Source organism: Corvus hawaiiensis, chromosome 3 (assembly GCF_020740725.1).
Source record: "Corvus hawaiiensis isolate bCorHaw1 chromosome 3, bCorHaw1.pri.cur, whole genome shotgun sequence".
Classification (NCBI taxonomy): Eukaryota; Metazoa; Chordata; class Aves; order Passeriformes; family Corvidae; genus Corvus; species Corvus hawaiiensis.
In genome coordinates, this window is record NC_063215.1 from 120,124,325 (window position 1) to 120,140,742 (window position 16,418).

The following is a 16,418-nucleotide window of genomic DNA, read 5'->3' on the forward strand; positions in this document are numbered from 1 at the left end:
CTTGAAAAAATCCTCATACAACATACACATACAAAGTGGTTGGCAAAAAAAAAAAAAAAAGTAGTGATTGCCTTGCTCACTAGAAGAGCTCAAAACTGTTAGGAAGAATGCCGGAAACTAAAGAAGTGGAACTTAGAAATAGATTTTCATCGCCCTCTCTACGTGGCTGGTCCTCATCCCTATTCCTGTTCTTTTTGCCTCTTCCCGTCAAGGAAATTCGTCTCCAGGCAATCTGGGTTTATATCTCTCCAGGATATTACCTCAAGATAAGAATCAAAGCTCTGATCTGAGGGAATGATTTCATCACTAATCTTTCCCCATTAGAAGAGCTCCAAGGTTAACAGAAATTAGTAAACATGTTTGAATCCTGCACTTAATTTCACTTTGCAGTGTGCTCTGTTAGACATTATTTATACTTCAGGGAGTGCTTTCAGGCAGTATCCCAGCAACAAATAGAAGGGGAAAATGCAAGGCACATGGCAGATTTGGCTGAATAAATAACATAAATACAGAAACATTGCTAGTTAGATGCTAAAGACATGAGACGAGAACATTCTCTTCTGCATACGCATTTTTTGTGGAAAGACTTCTTTTGAATTACAGACTCATGACTAGGTTTTGAAATTCATCCACAGCTAAGCTCACCCCTGTGAGAAGTCATAATTTAAAAAATATATACATATCGCCAATATTGGCATGTAGTTTCTATATAGAAAAAATCCTTCCCATTAAGATTATTCAGCATATTATTTTTTAAAAATTTGATTATCTCAGTGAAGGGTCTCATGGTTTCTCTGCATTAAATATCCCTCAAACATTGACTCCAATAGCAAAGAACATTTGTAGTCTTTTCAGTCTTCAGGTTCCCCACAAAGGGCCACTCCGGTCAGGTTCCCAGCTGCTGTAAGACAGCATGGCCTCAGAGAAGCTAGGGAAGAATGCAGTTTATACCAGGTGACAATCTGGCTGGGAGGTCTCCTCTAAATCATCAACTTCAGCATGATATTATCCCAGGCTTAAGTCAGTGCCTGGCTCAGCTCTCACTGACTCCATGGAGGGTGTCTCCCAGGGAGCATTTCTCCTTTCCCTGAGCAGCTGCTGCAGCCAGAGCTCTTTACTCTCATTCATGACTCCTGCCCTGCTGATGCTGAACACTGCCTCCCACTCAGCTCAGTGTTTTGGGGCAGCCAAAGGTACGTCGCCTGGTACTCTTACTCTTCACTGATGCCATGGGGATGGATGGATGAGGAAAACCGGAGTAGACAGGAGAGCAGTGTGCTGTGCTGCTCTGGGAATGAAGGCATAGCTCCCACCTAAAATCAGTGTAAGGAAGCTCACTCTGGAAGTCAGTGCAGTGCCACGGTATCGAAAGGCCCAGGTATGACCATGCAGATTGACCTGCTGCAGGATTATCCCCGTGCACATTTCACGGGTAATATCCCAAAGGCAAATACACCTATGCACACAGAGTCAGCACATGTACATCAGCTTTCCATTGGCTTCCTCTGGGTACAGATGGCTTTTTATATTTCAGCTTAACTAGAGCACGGAATTCTCTTGTACCTTATTTTGTTAAATTACTGAATTGCTGTCCAAGCACAGAGTCCTCTGTGCATAGGGACTGGCGTATGCCTGGAGCTCTCCGCAAGGAACTGTGAGAAGCAGATATGGCCCTGTATTCCAGCCCAGGAGCTTAATGCACAGGAATCCAAAGATCCGGGGATCAATCAACACAGGCTCATGCTGGCAAGATGCTGGGCTCTCCTGCATACGTGTCCAACTCGACAGTGTTTAGTCCTGAAGGGATTTCAGCGAAGACGTAAAATGACGGCAGCACTCAGACTTTCCAGAGTGGGGCTGCCAGAACTGCTCCTATCCTGCTCCGTCCCCAAAGAAACAAAAAGCCTATTTTTCCAGCCCCAGCTCATCCTGCCTGAACAATGTGTGCCACATTACAGCCCTTCACCAGGATGCAACCACTGTCATGCACCACTCTGTTACTAAGTACTCATAAATCCTGTCCATGGAGCAGAAAAGCACGCGTGATTCCAGACAAGTCCTAAGGTACATGCGGCAGGACTTCTTTTCAGCAGCTTGGCTCTGTACTCAAGAGGCTACACGGGACCACGGATCTAATCAGACTACCAAGAACCTGACTTACACCTCCATGTAGTTTTCAACACCACTTCTTTGATTCTGAAGAGAGAGAGAGGGCAAACCGCCAAACCATGCCCAGCTGATACGAAAAATCCTGTTGTTACAGCAGTAAGATACAAATGACCTGTGTACCAAGTTACATTTTCGATCATGGAATACATTGTTTGCTTCTGCTTGGGAGTTATTTTATGTTTCACAGACACACTGGCTCTTCTTTTTGGGTCAGTCTACTGATAATCTTTAAAAATAAACCCACTAAGAAGAAAGTATTATTTATCGACTGGTTTTTGCTATCTGCTTTAGAAACAGTTCTCCAGAGCAACTTTAAAAGCCAAGGCCTTAATGCACAGTGACAGATGGCCTGAGCTTTTCCTCTCTCTCTGGTAAGAGTACAGTGTGCATCAGCAGTCCCAGCCGGCACCACAGGTGACATGTGGCAATACAGCAGCCTCTCTGCTGCCCTGCTCCTTCTCTTCATGCCTGCATGACACACAACACACCAAATGACACTGCTGCTCCTAACACCTGCCCCTATGGATTCTGGGAAGGTTAGAACAACAGGAGAAATTGTTCCAGAAGTAAAATCCAGAAGGAAAGCATTGGATGAGCTCAACATTTGGAAAAGCTTTTCTTGAAATAATTCCATCAACTTTTATCTGAGCAAAACAAGATTTTTCAAAATAAGCTCTTTCATGCTCATCTGGGTACGCCTGCATTAAGCCTGTGGCTGCTAAACAAACCCACGGGCTGATAACCATCTCTGCCACACCAGTGCAGAGCAGATTCCACTGCTCTAAGGTTTTTATTTCTGTTTAGTCTCAAGTGAATCTTTCACACGCCCTTCCAAGTTGATTTGTGAGCACCACTATACTCTTTCCTTAACGCTTGCTGCTATTAAAATTAGTGACTGATTTTTAAGCGCTGGATAGCTCAGGTGCAGGATACTCAGGAAACACCCTGCAAGAGCTTATTCTCAGTATGCTCTTTCAAAGCCAAGAATAAATCCAAAGTGTATTCTCTCAAGCTCTGAATCATTGTACTTTGCCCTTTTTTATTGGTTTGAGACCTGAAACTTCATTCTGTATGCTCAAAGTGAAACAGAAATTTTGCTATGAGAAAGATGCTTGACAGCAGGGCCAGGCAGGTGTGTGATACCTGGAGAGTACTAGAAGCAGAATCTTCCTTTTCACATCTTTGCGGGGTTGTTCTGCTGACTTTTTGCACTGGAACTGTGGGGCGAATGGCTCAAATATCAGGACCACAAGGGGCTAATTAGCCCCACGTAAGGAACCCAGAACTTTCCCAGTGGAAGTTTTCTCTGATTTTTTCAACCTTATGAAATGGCTATTCCACTATATTACAAAGAAAAATTTTTCAATAGCATAACTTCAGGAACAATTTCAATGCTTTTCCCCCTCTTGCTGCTGGGAGCATGTAAGTTACTGGCATGAATGACAAGCCTATTTTGGGCAACTAAGGAAAGCTGTACGACAAATGCAGCCTCCTGGCTTGCCCAGTAAGGCTCATGAACACCACATCATGCAACACCAGTGAGTGCCCCAACCTAGGCATGGCCACTTGGGTGAAGCTGGAAAAGGAATGCACAGCTCCTCCTGCCCACACTAGGAAACTCCTTTCATTTCATAAACTTTGAAACTGGTTTTAATTCACAGGCCAGACAGCTGAGTCACAGACCTTCCGGTCACTTGCATGAACCCAGAGGATAAAAGGGCGAAATACAAATGAGCAGAAAAGCGAGTAACTGTAGCCAAGATTAATATTGAATTAGCTAACTGAAGAAATGGAAAGTTTTGGAGGTGACAACTCTCACACTACCTGAAAACAGCACCTAAGCTGGCAAGCATGGCACACTTGAATGTCACAGCCCTAAGGCTGAGTGTGAAAAATTTTGCTGAACAACTGAACTGTTTCTTAAAATTTTTGCAAGAGATTCATGCACCAAGCAGCTGCACAACAAATCTTGTTAGCTAATGGTCCTAGATAGACGAAATCCAACCCTTGAGGATTTGGGAATGAAGAATCTTGCCCAAACACGATATCTTTTTGGCTCCTACAGAGCAGGTAGAATTACTTGGTCTTCCAGCAAGACCTTCCAAAGAACCACGGAGAACAAGGACGGGTGAAAGATGATTTCCTACAGTGGGATACCTTACTTGGCGAAGAACGGATCAGTTACCTTCTTCTCATATCAGTTGCAGAGTGAGTTAGTTCAACATGACTGGCAACCAATCTGGCTGCATATCCCTTCAAATCTGGATTCTGATTGGAAGTTGTGTTCCCAGATGATTTCTTGGTTTTAAACTGAAACAACCCTTTGCATTCTGGTTTTCATGGTACACAGACCACTTCAATAACATCAGCTATCAGCTGCTATGCTAACAGTGGTTTTCTACTATTATTATATCATACCTGCTTTACTTGAGCTTTTCTCCAGGACATTGTTCCAATCACAGATTATTCTGACCACCACCTCCTGCCTTTGCTGTTTAAATATTTCAATATCCTGATGGAATGTGGGGCCATCAGGATTCTTACTACAGTGGAGTATCAGACTCTACCTACAAACCTCACTTATTTCCTCACTCTTTACCTTACTTTACCTTAAAGGAAGTAAGTTTCGCTTCAATTACAGTCAAGTAGAATGAACACGAGATAGAAGCTCTGCCAAAGAGGCACTTCACAGCTTGTGGAAGAGGATGGAAAGAAGATGCCTGCACCAGCAGAGTACACAGCCATTAGTCATGCAGTGTAACATGCCCACAGCTGCTCTACTTTGGAGTACAGCAGCTTGCATCTTGGAGATGAAAAATAAGGAACCAGTGCCTGGTGTGTTCATTTGAAACCTTTCTCATTAGGACAAGGGGATAATGAAGCATGAACGTTTCATAGACTGAAAGACATTGATAGTCTTGTTATATCGTGTCACTGACACACTGCCAGTGTGGGACAGCCACGGACAGTCTTTAGATACAAACCCATCCATGACCTCTGGAGAGAGAAATGCTATTGTCAGAAGGTGGCCAGTCCTGGAGATGCGGGAAGGTGCTCGTGCCCCACAAAGAGCCAGTGCTCACCCAAGTCACGCTGGAGTGTTACTCAGTAAACCCAGACCCCAAAGGTGGCACACAACTACTTCTGCTTCAGAGAGCAGTGAAGTTCACCCAGAGGAAGGTGATGGTGCAACAGCTGGTCCAACGCAGGGGTTGCAGGGCCCAGAAGGACCTCCTGACATCCCCCAGCTGACTGTGAGCACCAGACTTTCACCCAGTGGTCATTGTGCCCGGTCCCGTGACACGCAGCTGAATCAGAGAACACCTTTCCAGAAAGGGCCTGTCTCCACAGAAAGAGGACAATGACAGAGATTGCTGCCAGCCCAGCTCCAGGCTGCAGCTGTTAAAAACCTGCCAGTGCCTTTCTGGGGAGATGCAAGGGAAGATTATCCACCAGGCAGCATATCTGAAAACATATGTTGAACAGTGCCAGGAGTACCACAGCTCAGCCTTTAACCATAACCTTGGATTCGAAATACAAACCTCTCCTCGCTCCTCTCTCCCTGCACCATGATTAAGCTTTCAAGCAGTGCTGCAGCAATGCAGGATGCTAAGCCAAGTTTTGGCAGCACACAGCATTCTCAGCACCAACCATAGAGAATTACAGGTATGGAAATGTATCAAATTAAAATAACTACAAGTAATGCTTATTCAGAAGAAAAATAAATACACCATACTGTGGGAAAATGTTTAAATAGCTGAATCGAATCTTCAGCAAAATTATTTGCTTTGACATTGGTATGTGTTTTAGGCCAGCTAAATAATTTAAGTACTTTCCTTACATTACTTCTCCTTGAAATAAGAGTTTCATGTTTATTATTCATTACTCAGGTGGGGAGCTCTGCTTGCTATAAAAGTAAGTGGAACAAGCAGTTGCAGTTAAGGTGAGATCTGGGACCCAAACACGGCTCATGAGCTTTGTACTAAAAGCATTTCCCACCCAAGGAACAGGATACAACCTACAACCACTAATGTGGCAGGAGTAAAACACAGTTTCCTCCTCAAACAAGAGTAAACTATTAAAATAAAGCAACCCAAGCTGAGATTCATTTTGTCTATCACCACAGGTACCAGCAGGCTCTTTCTGACCCCACTCAGCACAGCCCCGCCCAGGTAAGGCATTTCCCCTGTCATTCCAAATGCACACTGTGATGGGAACTGCTGTAATTAAAGGCAGCAAAATTTAACACACATCCCCTCTCTGTGAGCAGTTCCACTAAGTCAATAGCATTACTATCCCCAGGAAGAGTTATGTGATCTGCTCTCTGCCCACCTGCATGAACTACTTCATTTCCCTGTTGCTCAGCTCCGCACCTGATCCTGCCCTATACCTGAGATGTAGCAGCGTTCTGCATCTAATGCATCCCCGTGGCCGGAGCGGAGAGGAGAAAGGGCACGGTGCACTCTGGACCCAGCCCCATTGGAATCACAAATGGAACAGGTGATACTTTTGTCTCAGTGCAGCTGATTTAATAAACCTGTCCCAACACCTTATGAAATGTCAGGTTTAAAACCATCCCTGCAGCTCAGATTTCACCAGCAGAGTGCTCAGCATATTTTTGAGCTATTTTCTATGTCTGTCCCATACTGCCAAGGCATTTTGCTCAGAGGTCAGAAATGTGGGCATGCTACCATAAAAGTCAGGAAATCATTTACAGAATGCATAAAAATTGCTTTGCAGGGCAGTGACTCAGAGCAGAGAGGACATGACATAATCTCTTTGCTCTATAAACAAACGTGGTTAATGCATAGCCTTTAATACGCAATAATCAAACGTTTCAAACAAGAAAAGATCCAACCCAGTTTCATTTCTCTGCTGATGACAGTGGAATTCAGCAGAAGACAGCAAGTATTCAGAAAGAATGTATAGTCCCATCATTCATTACTACATGACAACTACCTCCACCTGCCACATTCCTCCTTTCCAGGACAAGTGAGATGGTTCACACACATCCAGATAGAGGTATTTTGAAGAAGAGTTTAGTTATCCATCTATATTTTTTTCCAGATCTGAGGTCAGTGCTTACCAGCCAAAGCCTTGATGCGGGAGCGCTCAAAGAGCCGAGCAGAACTGTTCTCATTGTCCCAGTCGTCGACATCCCAGCGGTTGTTGACGTCGCTGTACTGCTGTTGGATTTCGATGTTGTCGTAATCTGTCGCTACCGTTGTCGTCATCCTGAGTCTTCTCCTTAGCCTCTCCTCACCATCAGATTCTTCTTAAAACCCTCTGCCAAAGAAAAACACGTAAAAATAATCATTTAGATGATATGTATATACTGGAAGAAAGCCAGAAAGGTCAAGCTCAGGAGTTCTGGTTTCAAAAATCAGTGACTTTTACTTGAAGCATAAGCTCAAGAACAGGTGAGATACCAACCACTCCTTCAGAGAACAAATATTCTTTAAAAATTAAGTGCTTTAGCAAAGGCAGTAGCTTTGCTGCATGCACACATCCAAAATTGTCATGTTCAGCTCCACAAAGAGGAACATGGATGGAATGGTGCAGTAAAACAGTTTCACAATTGTCATTTTCAAAAGCAGACCATTGGCTTTAGAATTCTGTAAGTGTTGGCTATAGCATATGGAGCTGTGGATAACCCATCTAAGAAAAACCTCAAGCACAAAGATGACCTCAATACCTTTACAAAATGGTGCAAATACTGATGGAAAAAAAATGCAGATTCTTAAAAAGCCACATAAGCATTTGACAAGAAAAAGCCTTTTAACATGAGTCTGAAGAAATACTTCTGTCTCCACATGCAAATACTGACTTTGTGACTGGTCCTGGAAATTTATTTATGAACTAATCCAGATAAAACCAACTAAATGATGCATTACTTTGAACTCTCCGCAGGAACAACATGGCACCCACCAACGCAACCCTTGGGGTGAGGCTCTCCTCTTTCAGGGTGCTGTTTGCATATTTATTCTGTTTTCTGATTAGGATTTGCATGTATTTATCAGTACTAGATATAAGAGAGGCAGACACCTCTGGAGGAGGAGGAGGAGGAGGAGGAGGGAGGTTATGCACGGCTGTGAGCTCAGCTGGAATAGCACTGAGCATCCTCTTTACCAGTCAGTGCTCAGAGAGACCTTGAGGAGCACAGGGTGCTCCTCAGAAACACCAAAACACACAGTTCACCTTTGCAAAACGCAATAATTACCAGAAACGCAGTTAAATACATGGGCAAGGGGGGAGCCAGGGGGCCGCCCTTTTACCTGGGCGGGGCGCGCGCTCCCCTCACGGCGCCCCGTCCGCGGCCTCTCTCGTCTTTTCTCTCTTTTAGCTCACTTTCTTATTTGAAATTTTCTTTAAAAAAAAAAAAAAAAACAAAACAAAAACCCAGCCACAAAGCCGCCCTCCCGGGCAGCCCGGAGCGCAGGGCGGGGCCGCGGCCGCCCCTCAGGGTGGGGCCGAGCCCGCCCTCCCCACGGCGGGGCCGGGGCCGCCCCTCACGGCCCTCCCCGCCCGCCGCGCTGGCGCCACCTGCCGGCCCGGCCCCCGCCGGCGCCCGCATGTCGCGACATCAGTCCGCCTCGCGGGCGACAGACGGCGCGGCTGCCGCGGCTCACCAGCGGCGTTAATTCACCGTCCGGGCCCGGGATATCAGAGCCGGCCGGTTGTCCCCCGTCCCCACCCCACGGCAGGTCCGTCCCGTGTTTCCGCGCGGACAAATCCCGGCGTTTGGCGCAGAAATGGGAACGGAGCCGCGCTGGGGCGGCTGTTACATAAGGAGCTGTCACCGAAGGCTGAGTGCGAGTATTCAACCTTCACGAAAGGTGGGAAGGAATCGCTTTAGTCACGGGAAGCTGCCAACAGAGCGAGGGAACGCGGGGAGAACCGGCTCTGGGGAAGGTCGTGGGGACGACGCTCCCGCGGCGCATCCCGCCGGAGCCCGGCCATGGATCAGCCGCAGCGGCCGGATCCTGCCACTAGGAACAAGCAAAAGCATGGAGCAAAGACAGGGGCAAGGATTAAATCCCACTCGGAGCGTTTCTGCACAGCACTCCCCAGCTGATCCTCACTGAGCATCAGGCCTAGACAAAAACCTCCCATTGATCCCTGCACACAGGCTGAAATCAGGGTTAATTCCAATTAAATCCACGGAGCAACCAGGGTATAAACAACGAGTGGGAACAGGCTGATAGACAGCATCGTTTTCCATCTTTTCTATATTCACCAGTGCTCAAGGAAGAGAAGATGTGCCACTGGAAAAGCTGCAGCTCCAACTGTAAAAATAAAAGCAGTGACCGCAAAATCGGGATGAAGTGACATGTAATTTAATATAGATGGAACAAGCCATGGGATTTAATTTATTTCTATGTCACTGCTGTTTAGAAACACACACAACTCGATCCAGAATAAATTCAACTCTAACTTGTGCTTTATCACTTCTCCCACTCTGAGCAACATACAAGCAAAATCTATCCCAGATAAAGCTAAATTGAGCATGAAATGGCCTGTTATCCTACACCTATAGGGCTGGAAAACCTGCATCCTTGTTCTGATTCTAATAAAAGCAGTGCCTCGCTCCCTGACATCAGGCTCCCTTTTCTGGGATGCGGCTCCCCGCCACAGGGAAGGTGGAGTGGGGGAGCAGAAAAACGCTGCAGGGATAAAAATAAGCACCTTGCAGCAAAGCGAGGTGAGGAGAACACAACGGAATTCTGATTCCAGAGACAGCTAGAGTGTGCAGCCACCGCCTCCAGGCCCTGCTGGAAAACAGCTTTTCTTGAGTCCTGCTGCAGCTCTGATCCAGCACAACCCGCTGGTGCCTCCGGGAACAGGGAGGGAAGATAAACACGAGCCCCGGCAGAAAACTCCAGGCTCCTGACTGCAGGGATGGAGGTCCTGCAGCTGGGACGAGCTACAGCAGCACATCTTGTGTCTGCGTTAAGGGTGTCCCGATCTGACATGAATAACACCAACAACTGCCCAGGGAGTAACAGGGGAAATGGTTTGGAATTTTCCTGGAGCCCTTAATGTAGCCAAGTTCATTGTTAATGACCTTGAATGTAATCCACCCGTGAAATCAGCACTGCACTTGAAGGACCACGCTGAAAACCCTCTGTGTGTGTGTGTAGCGCACGCATACACGTAACACACGTACATTTACAGATTTATTTTAAGCCTCTGCACAAAGCACCCACCAACACCCACAAGGAGATCACCATGGAGCACAGGGACAGAGGGAAGCCCACTTTCCAGCAGGAACAAGAACAACCTTTGTCACTTAAACATCCTGGCCTGGCTTTAAGCTGAAATACCCCTCTAATAAAGGAATGGTGTTTTCTGCAGAGAGCCAGCAGTAACAGGAATTTCAGCTGCCAACATCCCGAGCAGCATCCTGCAAGCCAACCACTCTTAGGATTGGATAAACACAAGGCATTTCAGAAATGGCAGGTCACAGTTTCATTACCATCCACAATACAGACTCACTCTAGGATGTCATACAGGACTTAAAACCAGAGAAAGCAGGCACTCGGATTTCTCAGTCCACGCCCTCTTAAACTCATCTGCCAGTGCTGTGTGCACCTGGCTTGGAGATGTTAGCAGGCAATTCCAAGGATAAGAAGGCACAGGAGTGAATTAATAAATAGCATGGAACTACTCCAGGCCCTGATTCTGCAGGCCCACCACAATAGGTCAAGAAAGATCTGAAAATTCCCAAACTTCTTCCTCAATGATAAAATATAACTCTGTTGCCTTCTGCGGTGGGTACCATGCTAGACAACCTCATGAGACAAAAGAGATCAAACCACTTCATTTCAAAGCATTCCTTAAAACCTATTGCATAATCTGAGGGTGGGGGGTTGGCATTATCTTCAAAAAGAAGAAATCGCTTGAAGAAAAAACTCAGCTACCAGGAAGAGCGTTTTCTCAGACAGTTTTCAAAGGCCACATCCAGGGGTCAGACCTTTCGCATTTACTTTCATAAATAGCCCAGATTCTGCTCTGTTTGTTTCTCAGATAATAGAAAATAAACAGTTTTATTCGGCCCATCTGAAGAATGAATTCATTTTAAAAAAATTCATTGGCTACTCTTAAATGCAATAATGTAATTCACTAAACAGGCTATGACTACAATCCCTGAAATTCTGCCATAACCACACATCTGGAATTACTTCCTAATAGTTACATTTATCTTTAAAGTAAACATTGCTTTTTCAAGAGTTACTATTCTTCCAGGAAACATGCTAAGCTGCAGTTAGATTCTTGTTACTCTTACTAAGGATTGTCAAGAGGTTTTTATGGTGTTGTGATTGAAGAAAATATAGTTTGAACAGCAATCCCCAAATGGTCTCATGGCTTATGTAAATAGACTGTTCCTTGGCTAACTCACAGCTCAACCTATTGCAGCCCTCCTGGCGTTAAAGATAAATTGTAAATTCATCTTTAACTCCCACTGAATGCGCAACAGGACTGAAAAGGGGACACAGACACTCGCATCTCCAGGTCACCAGAGCACATGGGTCTGGTGACAAGCATGGACACAACCACTGTGACAAAGAGAATAGTGTCCTGATCCCACAGATCAGATATGTACCTCCAAGAAACCAAAATTACACACTGCCTCCTTTCTGGTAGCCCTCTGAAACCAAGGCTGGACGAGCACAGAAAGCGATTCCATTACCCTCTTTGCAGGATACTTTCCCTCCCAGTCGGTCCTTCTCCCCTACTGATGGCTCAGACCATCTCACCAGTCCAGCTCTTCACTTTAGAGCAATGATTATTACTAAAAAGAGGGAAATTTAGATAAAATGTAACCGAACTTTGCACTTATTCTGAGCAACATTCAGCTTCCTTCTAACAGCAGCACAACAGACATTTAACGATTTTTAAAATGTCATTTTAAGCCAATATTTAAACTGGAAAATGGAAGTTCCTCTGAACTCTCGGGGTCCACTCACATCTTGTCATCCCAACAGAGTGAGATTCTCACCCTAAGCTTCAACAGAGAGGAAAGTGGCCTGGTCAGAGGTCAATAGGGGCACCTTGGGAGAGGCTCAGGGCTGGATGCCAAATGAACATACACATCAAACACCCCCACAGGCCAAACTCTGCAAGTATTTACAAAACACTGTGTAGAAACTCAAGAGTTGTACAGAACCCTTGGATTGAGAAGCTGAAGTCCTGAGCATAAAGCTTAGAAAGACTGGAAAGTGCATGTCCCCATCCCAGCCATTTCTCAGCCTGAAGCCCAAGGAGGTGTTTCCAGCCTCTCTCCCTGCTCAGCCCCTGTGTCGCTGAACTGCAGCACATTCCAGGGACAGGAGCTCCCCTGTCCTGACAGGGCAGCGAGGGCAGCACACTCACTTGTGTTCTGGCTTGTTGTTTCAGCTGCTGAACCAATCCCAAAATAATAAAGGCGGTAACTCAGCAAGGCTGTAACTCCCCTGACCTCCAATATCCCCTCTCCCAATTCCATCTTTCCTTCCACAAACAGAACCACACTGTTTCTGCATCTTCCAACCCAAGAGTGCTCCATGCGTTTGTCTTTGCTTCCCAAACCAACCCACTTTGTGGTGCTGACTCCTCTGGCTGTCCATGCTCCAGGACGTGGAGCCTGACAGCCCAAAGCACCCTGAAATGTCACAGCAAAGGGGGACAGGCTGTGCTACCAAATGCCACAATCAGCGTGTGGGGCACTTCAGGAATGCACAAACAAGGCAAGACTGAAGCCTCTTTATCCCCAATACAGGCTGGGAAAGCGTGCAAAGGTCACTAAAATGAGGCAGCCCATCCTTCACGAGGGAGGTCTGCTTCCCACATCTCAGATAACGCATCACTCCAAAAACCAGGCAGTTAAGAGTGGATTCCAGGCTCTTGTTTTCCTTCTGAGGACCCCAGGATATCACACTCTAGCTGGGAGATGGGTACATAAATAAATAAGCGCTGAAACAACTTCAGAAAGTGTTTGTGCTGCTCCCTGAAAACAGACACAGCCTCACTGTACTGGAGCCCCCAGTGCTGTCAGCAGGGGTGACTGGTGCACACCCAGCACCACATGCCCCACACAGGACAAGCATTCCAACAACCAAGCACAGTCAAGGGCACCAAGGGCACGGAGAAACTCAAAACGACTGAAAATAGGTTATTTAAAAACATCAATCTCTAATTTCAAATCTTTCAGTTCCAGCATTCCAGACCATTAAAACCTTCTGGTCTGATTCTGTCTACTCTTAAGAGCAACAAAGTCTCACCCAGTTTCTCATCCATCACCCAGTAGATCTGGACTCCAATATTTTATCCTGAAGACTCCAGAATAATTTAATTTATATATATGTGGTCCAAATTTGCCCTCTGTAATCTGAGATAGCTCCATCCAGCTGAGGGTACAGGCCAAGATGTGCCAACATTATGTGAAGAGCCTCCTAAAAACGCAGAGGAGGCAGAGGAAGGCTTCATATGGATTTCATCCAGGGTCAGACACATAACAGGAGTTGTGGGGTGAGACTCTCCAGGCTTCTGTATTTCCCTGTGGAACATCCCAGAATAGACCCATCCCAGAATTGCCTCTGAACCATCCTCTAAAGAAGGCCATGCCCTGCCACCAACTATATACAAACCATGAATAGACTAAATCAGAAAAAATCTGAGACATTTTAGGTAGAAAGTGGCTAATTTTGGAAAGAAGTTAATAAAGAGGAGTACAAAGATCAAGCAGAACTGAACTTACTACACAAAACACTTCAGGGTGGAGCGAGCACCGAATTCCTTCTGGGACTGCCCTTCCTTTTCCCCTCATCACTTGAAGAATGTAAAACACATTTTGCCAAGCTGCTGAGGGGAGGGCTTTGTCTCAGCCATCAGCAGCTCCGAGGGAGTGGCATTCCTGCATCCCTACCAAAAGGGAAAGTCTACGGGGATCCAGCAGGGCCTGGAGTCACACACAGAGCATGAACACCCACGAGGCCTGTGAGAATAAAACTCCACTTACTGCAAGCGCTGGGCACAGCTCAAAGAATGCAACCTCCTTATTTAGCTTTTAAGCAAAACACAGAGTACTCGACCTCTTTGCTCGTGTGTTTGTGGTTTTCCCTAAACAAGCACTGCTGGGCAAGGTTCATAGCATTGAAGCAGTAGGAGCTCAGTTCAACTCCAATAAGTGCATCACGAGATAGTCCATGGCTGCTCCTGTGAGATCTGTGGGTTAAATACGGCTTCACTCCAAGTCACAAACCACCTTTGAATCCAACATAGCCAAAAGAGATGTAACTCAGGACCCAAAAAATCTTATGAAACATCAGCTGGGCGGTTTCTAAACCCTCCATCCTGTTTTCTGCTTCTAAGTAAGTCAGTAAAGAAATTCCCATAGATTTAAATTCAGGCACCTCTTGGTCATTTGCTTTTAAAAAACACTTTCATCATCCTCTTAGTCTTTCCTGTGCCAGTGGAAGACAGACCCTGAAATTACTAGGATATCTGGGAATGTCCTGCCATGCAAATGGCTTAGCTGGAAAAAACCTGGGGAACCAGCTCAGCTCAGCAGTTTCTCTTTCCGCCTCCATTCTTGCATTATTTATAACTTCTATATCCCAATTATTAGATTTCCCACCCGTTCTCAGAAAGAGCTGCATTTCTGAGAAGGGTAACCCATCCAGAAGGTGCCTTTTCCAAAGCTTAGGCCAAGGGAGGATGTTCCCATGGAGGAAAATTCATGTGCCAGTTCATGAGTTTTAATTGAACCTGCTCTTCAGACTTTGCAGGCTTGTTCTGGTGCAAACGCAGCTGGTCACTTTGAAAAGTGAGAAATGAGCAGCAAACCCAGGGATTATGTTCTGGTCAGGACTGGAATAGCATCCTGAATGTTGTGAGGGCTTTACAAGACAACCAATATGTGCTGGGGCACCTGTGTGCTCTGATCTGTGGGGTCAGCAGCTGGCATGCCACTCCTTTTTCTGAGGAATACGACTGTCACCAGGCCAAGAACCCTTCAGCTCTTGCAGCCCACACCCTTATTTCACTATAAATTTTTAGAGAGGAAATTTTGACCATGGAATTGCCTGAACTTTTTGATAAATAAAAGAAAGTAATAGAAAAACATTCTGATGCTGGTGAATTAATATAAAGTGATCAAAAATCTGAGTAGGATTAACAATATGTTGTCTGTATCTACCCCTAAGGGTGCTCTGGGTTGTAACCCAACTGAAATCCACAAGAGGAAACGAAATGGAGCTGGAATCAAAAAGGCTCCAGGCCAGCTGAATCCCTTCTGGAACTACAGGAAGGACTTTTCTGACGTAGGCTCTCACTCAAGATAACCTTTACTCTGATCCACCCCTCAGCTTTAGCACGACTCAGCTGTTTCACACCTACCACGGAGGACACCAGGAGTCTTCACAGAGACCTGCCATGGAGATGGGACCCTGTTTCACCAAACCAGCTTGTGAAGTTGTTAGAAGCCTCTGCATTTCACCTTCGCCATCCTGATCACGGAGCAAGGCAAAGATGCACTTTCCAAACACCTCTAAGTACTCGTGGATGGACTGGTGGAGGAACCAGGGATAACTGGTCTGGCAGGAAGGAAAACTGATGTATTCCACTACTTGTTAACACATTTCCAAAGAAAATACCCAAAAAATTCCTTCCACAGTCACGGAGCATTTAAAGGACAGTATTTAGTATCACCCTGTGCTCTAGAAGCTATCTGTGGGTTGACCTTCACCAAAAAAAAAAGTGAAAATACAGGGCAATTGTCTACAGTGGTATTTACCTTTTTCTTCAGGAACAAAACAAAAAACTCTTTTTTAGTATTTTTCGAGTGCTCACAGAGAGCAGAGCTCCAGTAAAAACCAGGTGCCCTCGGAAAGGAGTTTCCCATTTTCTGGTCTCCACTCTCTCATGACCCAGCTTACAAGAAACAGAGCTCTGAGCTTTGGGAACCCGCTGTGTGTCAGGGAAGGACTGAAAGCGGAGACGCTCCCACTGCCTCCGGCCTGCCAGACAGTTGGCCCTCCTTGGGATGAGGGCACCGCTGTCGGCGCAGGAAAAGCTTCACATCTTGACTCTGGCCATGACCCTCACTTGGCAGGAAGTCTCAGGCGACATGAATGCCCTCGGTGACATCACTGTTTACTTGGACAGCAAACTGGCAGCGCCAGGTGGCACCCGGCTGAGGGGCATCATGGAGACAGTGCCTCAGTTTGCAACTTACAAGGAAACTTTCCTCAGGAACAAACTGATAACTC

At 45.9% G+C, this 16,418-nt stretch overlaps 1 protein-coding gene across 4 annotated transcripts in view; it reads right to left on the reverse strand.

Annotated features, from left to right (window-relative positions):
- Positions 1-16,418, reverse strand: part of SPTBN1 (spectrin beta, non-erythrocytic 1) — a 116,739-nt gene that overhangs the window by 75,134 nt on the left and 25,187 nt on the right. For all 4 annotated transcript variants that reach the window (XM_048299147.1, XM_048299149.1, XM_048299146.1 and 1 more), the window contains exon 2: positions 7,256-7,455. In XM_048299147.1, the coding sequence (XP_048155104.1) occupies positions 7,256-7,403 (148 nt within the window). In that variant the 5' untranslated portion in view covers positions 7,404-7,455. The remainder of the gene's footprint in view (positions 1-7,255; positions 7,456-16,418) is intronic.